Source organism: Callorhinus ursinus, unplaced genomic scaffold, assembly GCF_003265705.2.
Source record: "Callorhinus ursinus isolate GAN/ISIS: 27379988/994484 unplaced genomic scaffold, GSC_fseal_2.0 scaffold13, whole genome shotgun sequence".
Lineage (NCBI taxonomy): Eukaryota > Metazoa > Chordata > Mammalia > Carnivora > Otariidae > Callorhinus > Callorhinus ursinus.
The window spans coordinates 28,402,262-28,414,734 of NW_027397075.1; the positions used below are offsets into that span (position 1 = coordinate 28,402,262).

General features: G+C 37.5%; 1 protein-coding gene across 3 annotated transcripts in view; it reads left to right on the forward strand.

The window, feature by feature from the left end:
- FIRRM (FIGNL1 interacting regulator of recombination and mitosis) overlaps positions 1–12,473 on the forward strand; it is a 44,539-nt gene that overhangs the window by 11,773 nt on the left and 20,293 nt on the right. For 2 of the 3 annotated variants that reach the window (XM_025878071.2, XM_073899988.1), the window contains exons 8-12: positions 839–977; positions 6,529–6,609; positions 8,080–8,144; positions 11,566–11,714; positions 11,974–12,103. In XM_025878071.2, coding sequence (XP_025733856.1) covers positions 839–977; positions 6,529–6,609; positions 8,080–8,144; positions 11,566–11,714; positions 11,974–12,103 — 564 coding nt within the window. Of the gene's footprint in view, positions 1–838; positions 978–6,528; positions 6,610–8,079; positions 8,145–11,565; positions 11,715–11,973; positions 12,104–12,473 lie in introns of those variants that run through there. The other variant, XM_073899989.1, reaches the window with a different exon arrangement.

Below are 12,473 nucleotides of genomic sequence, written 5' to 3' on the forward strand. Positions count from 1 at the left end.
AGCGTCTGCCTTCCGCTCAGGTCATGATCCCAGGGTCCTGAGATCGAGCCCCACATTGGGCTCCCTGCTCCGCGGGAAGCCTGCTTCTCCCTCTCTCACTCCCCCTGCTTGTGCTCCCTCTCTCGCTGTGTCTCTCTCTGTCAAATAAATAAATAAAATCTTTAAAAAAAAAAATCCATCCCATTTTACTAAGAGTTACAACCTAATCCTCTCTGGCCTCTGCCTTCTTCACCAGCGCATCTCTGCTGCTCTCCCTGCTCTTATTTCCTCAAACTCCTATCCCAGGGTCTTCTCACTACTCTTTCCCTCTTCCCGGGATGCTCTTCTCCATACTCTACACCTTGCTGACTCCTGCTTATCTTTCAGTTCTCAGCTGAAGGGTTACATCGTCATGATAGCGTTCTTTGATATTCTTACCCTGAGAACAAGTTATTTTAGATCTCTCTACTGTAGCATCCTGGACTTTTCTAGCTTAGCATTTATTACAACTGTAATTAATTATTCTTAAAATTATTTAATGTTCTCTCTTGTACTAGACCAGAAGTTCCATGCAGACAAAGCAGAGAGTGTGACTTCTTTCACTTCTCCATCCCTAGGGCCTAGCAGAATACCTGGAACGTTAGTAAGAGTTCCATTAATATTTTATAAGGAGAAGTAAAAAATTAGCCACTTAATAAGCTAACATGACAGCTTCAGAGGTACCATCAGCACATCTTGATTATGTCATGTCTAATATATATGATGCATTGTGATTTTTACATGTTACTTCAAGTCATATTTTTATGGTCCTATGTTACTTGATGTGTTACTTGTGATTGTATTCTTTTTATTCATTTAGGCAGAGCCTTAAGCACCAGTCGGTTATAAGGAGTCAGCTGAAACACAGAGATATAATCACCAGCTTGTGTGAAGACATTCTTTTTTCCTTCCATTCTTGTTTACAGTTAGCTGAGCAGATGACACAGTCAGATGCACAGGTAAAGTATAGTCGAATAGCACATTGGACAATAGCTCTTTATGCATTTAGCAGTTACTAAATCTCATTTGAATCTGTGGATCAGTTTACCTAAAAGGGTTCTAATTTTTTGTTGTTGTTTTTTCAATCTAGGATTATTTACAGCCCATACTTTTCACCCCAAACATTGCATTAGACTCCTACCTGCTCTTATTCCCTCTAGAAAGTAGCTGTCTCCTGCCCACCCCCCTTTTATGTAAGGGGGCATGTTTATGAAGCATTCTCCTCAGAATCCTTTCATTCTTTTCTACCCTACGTCAAAAATCTAACTCCTTAGTCCTTTATTTGTCTAAGGTTGTCTGATATAGCCACAGTTGTCCTGTTCTTCACCAATCTGTTGCAACCTGTAGTGATGTTATATGTAACTGTGTGTATGTATCAGTGTTCTCAAATTGATGCGCACTTACATTTATTTTGATTTCAAAAAGTTATAGTGTTGAATTGGCATCCCATTTATGAAACGTATTATAAAAATTTATAACAAGTTTATTGGGAATTAATAGTTCATTTCCCTATAACAATTTTATACATAGTGCCTTTTGTTCTCAGACTAGCCCTTTAAGTTTTATTTAACTCATAATGGCTCTAAATTATAGCATTAATAGTACTCAGGACCTAAGAGTTGTATGTAATAATTTCAATGGGAAATGAGTGAAATATTTCTCCCGTAAAGTAACAGTAACCTCCCTTCCCATTGTGGACTTGCTAGCAGCTACAGGCAATTCCTTTGTACCTGGGCTCTTCCCCACCCAGCAGCTGGGGGGTGGATGTGTAAGTGTTCCTCCCTTTCCTAAAGACTGGTTGCAACTCCTGGGGCAGAGCTGATCTGGAAGGACTGATCCATGGGGAGGATGGAAGTTTGAAAAGCAGTTCTGAAGTGGGTAAAAAGGAACTGAGGAGTAGCTTTAGGAAGGGGCTGACCTTTTCCTTCTTGTTTCTCTTCTTTTTCTCTTACCTCTTACATCCTTTCTCTTCCCCTTTTCTTTTCCACCACCACTTCCTTCCATTGGTCCCCTTGCCAGTCCCCTCACCCTCCTGGAAGGAGGAGGCATTTGGTTGAGTATCTTGTGTTGTGGCTGGGAGAGTAAGATTAGAAGAGGTTTGGACAGGAGACACATGGGCAAGCCCAAGCAACAGTATAGTGCAAGAGAAAGGAGAAGTCCTGAGGGTGCCTGACCAGGGTGGCTATTTGTACACAAAGTTCAGTTTATATAAACCGCTTGTATGCAGAAATCAAAGAATTTACATTATAAGCTTTCCTAACTGTCCATTATGAACTTTCCTGTTTCATGTTTTTCCCTGTGAAAATTTGGGACTGGTAAAGTGAGTAGCACTATTCACAGTCCATTGCCTAAAATGGAGTTTTGAGATGGTCTGTTCCTTTCTGAACTCTAAATTCTGAGTCACAGCGCCCTCTGCTGTTCATTATTGATATTTATTGAGGAATCAAACCATTTTTTTAAGTCTTCCAAGCAGTTTTCAAAAACATCAAAATACTCCCCTTCATTCTTCCCCTCCTGCTATCTTCTTCTTTTTTTTTTTCTTAACATATATTGCATTATTTGTTTTAGAAGTACAGAGTAAGTCGGAGGGGGAGATGAACCATGAGAGACGATGGACTCTGAAAAACAAACTGAGGGTTCTAGAGGGGAGGGGGTGGGGGGATGGGTTAGCCTGGTGATGGGTATTAAAGAGGGCATGTTCTGCATGGAGCACTGGGTGTTATGCACAAACAATGAATCATGGAACACTACATCAAAAACTAATGATGTAATATATGGTGATTAACATAACAATAAAAAATTATTTTAAAAAACCACATCAAAATAAAACCACCAGATTTAATAGCTAATATGCTAAGTATGAAAGCATACAGATGTATCAGTCCCTGTATTAGGTTCCTAGGGCTGCCATAAGAAATTACCACAAACTGAGTGCCTTAAAACAGAATTTATTCTCCCACAGTTTAGAGGAGAGAAATCCGCAATGTCTCAGGAGGACCATGTTCTTTTAAAGCTGTAGGGTAGAGTCTCCTCCATGCCATTCTGTTAGTTTCTGGTGTCCCTGGCATCCCTTGGCTTACAGCTGGAGAACTCCATTCTCTGCCTCCATCATCATGTGCTGTTCTCTCCCTGCATCTTCCCATCATCTTATGAGGACACCAGTTGTACTGAAATGAGGGTATACCTACTCCAGTCTAACTGCTACCTAAATAATTATATCTGTGATGACCCTATTTCCAAATAAAGTCACATTCTGAGGTACTGGGGATTAAGACTGTAACATATCTTTTTGAGAGATACATTTCAACCTATGAGATTGACATGTATTCTCTATTAAGTTTTGAAACTGGTTTCAAAAAGAGAATATTGTATTAGGTTTTTTAACATACAGTTTTTTAACCACCAATGATTTAATTTTTCTATAAAGATAGGGAAATTTGGGGTGCCTGGGTGGCTCAGTTGGTTAAATGTCTGCCTTTGGCTCAGGTCATGATCCCAGAGTCCTGGGATCGAACCCTACATCGGGCTCCCTGCTCAGCGGGAAGCCTGCTTCTCCCTCCTACTACTCCTGCTTGTATTCCTCTCGCTGTCTCTCTCTCTCTGTCCGATAAATAAATAAAATCTTTAAAAAAAAGGGAAATTTATTTGTAAGGCAATTAATATAAATTTAATTTCCACTGTAACTGCTACCTTTGTTCATATGATGCTTATAGAAATTGGTATTTAGAAAATAAACATTTTTCTACATAAATATATAGCTTATTATAAATATAAATATATAAATATAAATTTTTTTAAAAGATTTATTTGAGAGAGAGCACGTGCATTGAGAGGGAGAGGGAGAAGCAGGCTCCCTGCTTAGCAGAGAGCCGGATATGGGGCTCAATCCCAGTACCCCCAGATCATGACCCAAACCAAAGGCAGATGCTTAACTGACTGAACCACCCAGGTGCCCCTACATACTTTCTCTTTTAAATTATTCAGTATATCAAGATGGGATTATAAATTATACACTTGATTTTTGAAAATGTCAAAATAAAAGCTCAGGATTTAATCAGTATGCTTAGTAATGAAGTAAAACTAGATCCTTCAACCAAACCTTGTGCAATTTTCCCTTGAATGAACCATTATGAATGAGCCATTCACTTAATAAGCATTTCCAGAGTTCTTATTCTGTGTAAGTCAGATTTTCTGCCCTCAACCATTTACAGTCTAGGCTGGGAGAAAAATAAACAGGTAGTTAGAGAATGGTGTGATCTTTGGAGAACTGGATATTGGCTAATGGGAGTAAAGGTAGGAACCCATTCATGAAGTCAGGGAAGATTTCTTGTGATATGACATCTAAGCCTAAGATTTCTTATTGAGTATATTATATGGTCAGTGTAGATTCATCTTAAACTCTGTACTTTGAAGCTTCTATAGCACTCTATAAGAAAATTCATGTTTATTATTATCAGAGAAGGTGAATTTTCATCTAACCTATTTCTGGTGAGGAAATTAACTATTTCCAAATATTGTTAATAAAGGTCAAAATGAAGGGTCATATTTAATTAATGGATCATCCAGTTCTGTTTTGATTGGTTTATTTAAGATTTTGCTATATTGGAAAGAAATCATAGTTAACATTAAAGCTAAGATATGTTATTTCATATGAAATTATTCTCCTAATTAAAGACAGTAAGGTATTTATTTGACTTAATTTTATGGTACTAATTTAAGCTTTTTGGATTATAGTGTGTATTAACATATTGGAGTGACGAAACAACCCATATTTATTGAGTTTAGGTGCCTAAGTGTCGGATACTTAAACCTCACAATAAACTGTAGTATAAGCCACACATTGCAATCTTACAGAGAGGTTTAATAACTTTCCTAAGGTACGTAGTAGTTGTAGTAGGGCCGGGATTTCAATCCAGGTAGGATGACTCCAGTCTCTACCTCCTCTGCATACACACAGCCACTGTTTTATCAGTTTACAAATGTGATACATACTCACAAAACCCTCACCACATTACAGAAATATTTAACATGGAAAGTGAAATCCTACTTTTATTTTCTAGAGAGAGCCACGGGTAAAGTTTTGACTTATTTTTGTGGGGTTAGGAAGCAAATATTAACACAACACACACTTTTATTTATTTATTTTTTTAAATTTTTAATAGTTCTGTTGTGATTACAGTTTATGAAAATACCTTGAATTTGTTGACAGATATTTTGTTCATTTCAGTTTTCACTATATAAAAATAGTTTATCCAAATAGTTGCATTGCATTTCTGTGCTAGCTAGTATTTCTATAGTGTATATTTCCAGAAGTGGAACTGCTCCTGGATCAAGGGGATTCAACACTTTAGTTTTTAATAATAATGCAAGATGATGTGGATGGAACTGGAGGGTGTTATGCTGAGTGAAATAAGTCAATCAGAGAAAGACATGTATCATATGACCTCACTGATATATGAGGAATTCTTAATCTCAGGGAACAAAGTGAGGGTTGCTGGAGTGGGGGTGGGGTGGGAGGGATGGAGTGGCTGGGTGATAGACATTGGGGAGGGTATGTGCTATGGTGAGCGCTGTGAATTGTGCAAGACTGTTGAATCACAGATCTGTACCTCTGAAACAAATAATGCAATATATGTTAAGAAAAAAAAAAAGCAGGGGAAGAATGAAGGGGTGCAAATCGGAGGCAGAGACAAACCATGAGAGACGATGGACTCTGAAAAACAAACTGAGGTTTCTAGAGGGGAGGGGGGTGGGGGGATGGGTTAGCCTGGTGATGGGTATTAAAGAGGGCACGTTCTGCGTGGAGCACTGGGTGTTATGCACAAACAATGAATCGTGGAACACTACATCAAAAACTAATGATGTAATGTATGGTGATTAACATAACAATAAAAAATTTAAAGAAAAAAATAATGCAAGGAGTATATTATCTTCAGCTCCCAGGAATGGTAAAACAAAGTGCCTGTTACCCCACTTCTTCAGCTACTTTGGGATATTACCAGTTTTCATATTTGCTAATCAAAAAGCCGTCCCCCCCTTTTCCCTCAAAAGATACGTAATTAGGTTGTAATTTGAATTTTTTCAATATTAGTTTATTGACAATTTGTATTTTCTGTGAACTGCCTTCTCATACTACCTTTTCCCTGTTTTCTTTCATATCCCATTCTTGTATTGATTTGAGACTTTTTCTTTTGACCGTCTGTTGGTCTCCATATTGCAAAGAGCAATAAGGTATTTAAATTTCTCTAACTTTCAGATCAACCAGGAATGATCACCTACCTCTTTTGCTTTATAACTTAAAATTTCTTTTCAATAGAGTTTAATTTTTTGAAACATCTCTGTCATTTAGTGTTTGTGTTGCTTGTAACAACAATTCAGAGAAGAATTATGTTTGCTTGGAAAATGTTTATACTCTTTATTAAGAGATCTTTTTAGAAAATTTTGTCTCATTTACAAGTTTAGCAGATTTCATATTCTTATTTATTATGCTTTCTTCCTTTTTTGGAACAGGATAATGCTGACTATAGATTATTTCAGAAAACACTCAAATTGTGTCGTTTCTTTGTCAACTCTCTTTTGCACTATACCAAGGTAAGGCTTATTTTTTATAATGTGTAAATGTGAGATCCACAATAAGTTATAAATTGTCCTGCTTTTGTCATTACTGCCAAAAACAATCTTTTGAAGTTATTTTGTAAAGAATATATTTTATAGGTTTCTTTTTAAATATTAAATGTTGAGCATTTAAATATTTAAGTTGCTATCATCATGTTATTATTTTTATGAAATTCTCTGGAAAAATTATTTCTTTAAGTATAAATAATTTTATTTTATAAATATAAATAAATATAAATAAAATTACTTCTATATAAGCACAAGTCAATTTTCAGATGGTAATTCAGTTTGACTTTGAATACTGTTTATAAATTACTTCTACCATATCTTTAAATTTTTTAATTATTATAGTTGAAATGTTCAAAGGTTTCAGATTGTATACTAATTTTAAGAAGACTTGCATATTGGGGAGTCATCAGGATAGCAGTGATAATTGAAGATATATGAATAGAGTAGATAAGTTGTCAAGGCAGATTATTTGGAGAGAAGAGCAGAGAATGCTTGTAACAGCCAAAGAAATATCATTAGTAATACATATTGGTGACTAAAAAAAAAAAAACTCTGTCCCTGTTGAATTTATCTTTAACCTTGTCTTCCTCCTTTTGGAGGAAAAGATAAAGATCTCCAATGACTTTATTATAGTCAAAATTACGTGGCAGGCACACTGACTGCTGACACATTGCCAGCCTATTCGGGGTGCTCCCGAATGGGTCCTGCTGGGCAGCCGCCACTTACATAGTTGGCTGCTCTGACCCTAGCTTCCTGCGCTTGCAGGACATGTAAGTCAGTGGCAGAGGCCCGTTGGTGGGAGGGTCCTGGCACCATTGGCACTTGATGGGGAGTTACCATACCCATACCCATTTGTTTGGTGTGTAGGAGGCAAAATTACACCTAATTATGCCATTTTTAATCAGTCCTTTTCTATCAGAGGAATCTTGGATTTTTAAAAGTTAATCATCAGCTTTTTTCTATATCCTATAATACAATAAGAACTGTTTATTTTACTTCCTAAGAGATAGCCTCGCCATAATGGAGGAGTCACAGCTGTACTTGAATCCTAGCCTTACCGGTTTTTTGCTATGTGACTTGATCAAGTTACTTGATTCTTTAGCTTTCTATTCTGTGAAATGGGGATAATAATATGTCATAAGATTTTTGAGAGGGCTAAAATGAAATAAAGTGATATACCTAAGGTTATTTGCTACATGTCTACTGAGCACTTAGTAGGTACTCAGTAGGTGATAGCTGCTAATTGTGGTTGTGGTGATAGTTTTAGCGGCAAATTAGGTGCTTAGCCTTATCCTCCTTTTTATTCTCATGCAAGAACCTTTTTTTTTTTTTCGTGGTATATCCAGGATTTTATTTTCTTTTGCATGCCTTTGTGAGAGGATATGGGTTAGAAAAGCATAGTGCATACAAAGAATGAATAGAGTTGTTTTATTTTAGGAATTTCTTCCTTTACTCTCTGATTCTTGCTCTACATTGCACCAGCTTTACCTTCAGATACACAGGTAAGAAGAATGCCATTATTATTAAAATGTAACAGTGCCATTTGAACCATGCAAAGGTTAAGTTTATGCCATTTAAAATAAAACATGAGAGTAATTTTTTTACTGTCTTAGTAAATTTTTATCTGCTTAAAATAATTGGAGATGGAAGCTTTTAAAGAGTAGATTCCATATGAGTTTTACTTATCTTTGTATTCTTAACTAGTACCTTGTACCTGAGTGATGAATAATTGGTATGGTGATAAATACCAAAGGCCCCCCCAAAAAAAAAAGAGGTTATATATACATAGATATTTTTTTTTATCTTTGTAACTTTTTATTTTACTTATATGAGATTTAAGTCGAGTAGTAGTTAACTCCATCTCAGAAAAAAACGAATTACAGAAAAGTGTCCTAATTTAGATAGGGGCTAATGATATGTGAAATTGACCGTTAACCTCCAAGGAGCCCTCAATTGACACTAAAATACTCTGTCTTCTCATTTGTCCAGCAGTCCTCTCTAGTCTCCTAGACAACTTTTTCCATACCTCTCCCTCCTTCAACTTCCCACATCTCTAACACCTGCTCCCCATGCCCCATTGTCAGTTCATGTCCTCACTGTGTATGTCACTGAGAAAAATGGAAGCATGACCTCTGCCACACGTTGACTGTTCTACCTGTGTCTTGGTCCGTGTGTTCCCTGTTCCCGTGAATGAGCTCTCTGGGCACCTGCCTGAGGCCGGCCTCTGCGGGTGCATTGGTTCATCTGCCCTCAGGTGCTTAGGGACCTTGCTCTAGCAGTCATTCCCTTTCCCTCTTTCATCACCAATCTTCCCTCCCTACGGGGGTCTTTCTCGTTAGTATAGTGGCATGCTATTACCTTTCCCATCGTAAGAATGTAAAACAACACCTCTCAGTTCCATATCCTCCTCCAAATGCCTTTCCATTCCTCTGCCTCTGTTTACAACAAAACTCCTAGGAGTCGTCTGGCTTACCACTGGCCGTACTTTTTTTTCTTGAGACCATTCTAATCTAATTTCCATTCCACCACTTCACCAAAACAGCTCTTGTCAAGGTCATCAGTGACATCCACATTGCTGTATCCAGTGGTTGGTTTTCAGCCTCATCTTATGTAACCTGTCTGCCAGCATTTGACCCTTCCTCTTGAACTCTTTCTTCCATTGGCTTCTAGGATACCTCTCCCTTTTATTCTCTTCTAACCTCACTGGCTGCTTCTCCTTAGCAGGTTCCTTGTCTCCCCAGCTGAAGTTGGGTGTGCCTCAGTGGCTAGTCCGCAGGCCTCATTGATCTCTCTCTTTCTGGTCATTTTGTCTCACGATGTTAAATTCGTCTCCCCCTTTAATGTCTAATTCTGCCAGTCAGGGTGTCTGCACTGATATTCACCCAGACCGAACTCTTGATTCCCACCCATCCCATCCCCACCCCCCCACCACAAAATCTGCTTCCCTAGTAGCATCCTCATTTCAGTTTAAATGGTAACTCCAGGCACGTGGGTGGCTCAGTTGGTTAAGCATCTGACTCTTGGTTTCGGCTTAGGTCATGATCTCAGGATTGTGAGATCGAGCCCCACATTGGGCTCTGTGTTCAGTGAGGAGTCTCCTTGAGAACCTCTCTCCCTCTCCCTCTTCCCCTTTCCCCCCAAATAAATAAATGGCAGCTCCATTCTTCAGATTGATCAGGCTAAAAACCTTACCATCATCTCTGATGTATTTTCCTTATTCTTGTATCCACATGCCATCCATTAGCAAATCATCAGTATCACCTCCAGTATAAATAGACATATTCAGTGTGTGTTTGGTGCGTAGGCATACCCAACACAGCCAGTTCTCATCACCAGAACTGCTCACATCTGATGCTGTCCACTACTGTGTTCTTGCCTAGGTTTCCAGAGAGAGCATTCTACCCACTGTCTGCCTCCTCCCTTGCCTTTCTCTAGTCTATTGGCCATACGATAGTCAAAGTGAGTGATAAGACATCAATGAGATCATGGAACTTCTCTGTACAAACCCACAAATGATTCAGTATTCAAACAGAATTCAGTAGAATTTCTTGTCCACCTTAACCTTGTTTCATTTTTTTCTCCATGGCACTTACTAATATCTGTTATATTACGGTCTTACTTGCTTACTTATTTGCTAACTGCCCCCCTTCATTAGCATGTGAACTTTATAAAGGCAGTGACCTTGTACATTCTGTTTACTACTTTATTACCTGCTTCTGGAACAGCGCATGGCACGTAGACACAGGCATTTAATAAACACTTGTCACCTAAATTAAAAGTACACCATTTGATTGAAAAACTAATACTTGCTTTGATGCTTAGTAGCTGTAGTTCAAGTCTGTGGAGTCTCATTACCTGTATTTTATTTATATAAATCTTTTACCTTACTTATAACTTAATCCTTACAGCAACTCTGAATCAACATCACAAATGAAGACTCAAGGAGGTCAAAGGAATGAACCACTGTCACGCAACTAATAACTGACAGACTGTTGCTTTTTCCATCACACTACAAAGGCCTCAAGTGTTTCTCTTAAGTGCATCCCTTTAAATGCTATTATTCCTTGCTAGACAGGCTTTGCTCAGGTATCCTCAAGTTAAATAACAAATTAAATATCCTCAATTAAAATAACATGGCAAAAAGTACCAAATACACACATCTTACTTACTTCACATAGGTTTGACTAAAGTTTCGTTTCAACTCTATGAGACATCTTCCACGAAAAAGTCTTTGCATCTTCCTTCAGGACTAGTATACAGTTTAATTCTTGCAAAGCCCTTGTTTCTGAGCATTAATTCATAGTAAATTCAGCATTCTGCTTTATTTTAAAACAACTTCTGATAGAAGCGACTGAGCCAGAATTTATCAGAAATATCTTTCTATATATAATGTTTTTACTGGTTTTTTAGATATTCATATTTTCATGGTCTTTTTCTTTTTTTAAGATTTATTCATTTTTATTTTAGAGAGAGAGAAAGCAGGTGGAGGGGCAGAGGGAGAGAGAGAAAATCTCCAGCAGACTCTCTGCTGAGTATGGAGCCCAACATGGGATTTGATCCCAGGACCCTGAGATCATGACCTGAGCCGAAATCAAGAGTCGGACACTTAACCGACTGAGCCACCCAGGCGGCGCCCCTTCATGGTCTTTTTTTAAGTACACTACTGTCAAAATGGTATTAAAATACATCAAAACAATATCAAAGATTTCTCTAAGATTATAAACTTTTAATTTTGTGGAATTATAGTCATGTTATTTAGTTTGGAGGTCTTCATATAATGTGGTCTCAATTTAGTACTTTGAATTTTGTTTTATAAAATACATGCTATGTATTTTTTACATATTTTCACTTTTGGAAGAACATCAGTCTACCTAAAATTAGAAGATACCTGTTAATGGATGAATTTTTTCCCTCCCTTTCCAGCAAGTTTCCTCCAAGTCTGTATGCTGCCAGGATCTCTAAAGCACAACAGGAGGAAATAGCGGGCACTTTCCTAGTTACACTGGATCCACTCATCAGTCAGCTTCTCACATTCCAACCTTTCATGCAAGTGGTTTTGGATGGTAAATTAGGTAAGCTTCAAAACAGATTTAATTTTAAATCATCTAATAATTATGACTTGCTAAGACAGGGTTATTTCCCTTACTTATCCTTTTTAAAGATTTTATTTAAAATTCCTTCTACTTTTCTTTAAATGAAAAATACATTCCAAGAAAACAGTTATGCCTCTGACTTCTTTACATATCACAATCAGATTTCTGTTGAAAATATGGAGAGTATATTTTTACCAAGTTGTTGTAACGTAATGAATATGTTTTTGTTACCTGTAAGAGCTGCCATGTGAACTACAGTTCCCACAGTGTCTTCTGCTGATTGTCATCATGGATAAGCTGCCGTCTCAGCCTGAGGATGTGCAGGCCCTGTGGTGCACAGAGAGCCGGCTCTCGGAAGCTACAACCAGGTAGCACACGTGGTGGTGTTTCCATCCAGTTGTCTTATAGATGGTTTAGGATGCCCTGTCATTTGGAATGATCTTGAAATTTAAGTTTTTGGTTACATCAGATATTCTAGTTAATTCCTGTGTAGACCTCATATTTATTGTTACTTTATAAATATAGATAAAAATTATATAAATCTGTAACAGATGCTAAAAATATTTTAATTTTGTTCAGTGTTTTAGAAGCTTTTGCCTAAGACTTTGTGTTACAAATGTTGAGTATAATAGGGTAGATGTATTTACTAACATTTCAAGATAAGCTCTGATAAATAGAATGCTGGATTCTGTAAGTTTTCTCCTGGGAAATTTCACTCGTATTCATTTTCCTCACCAC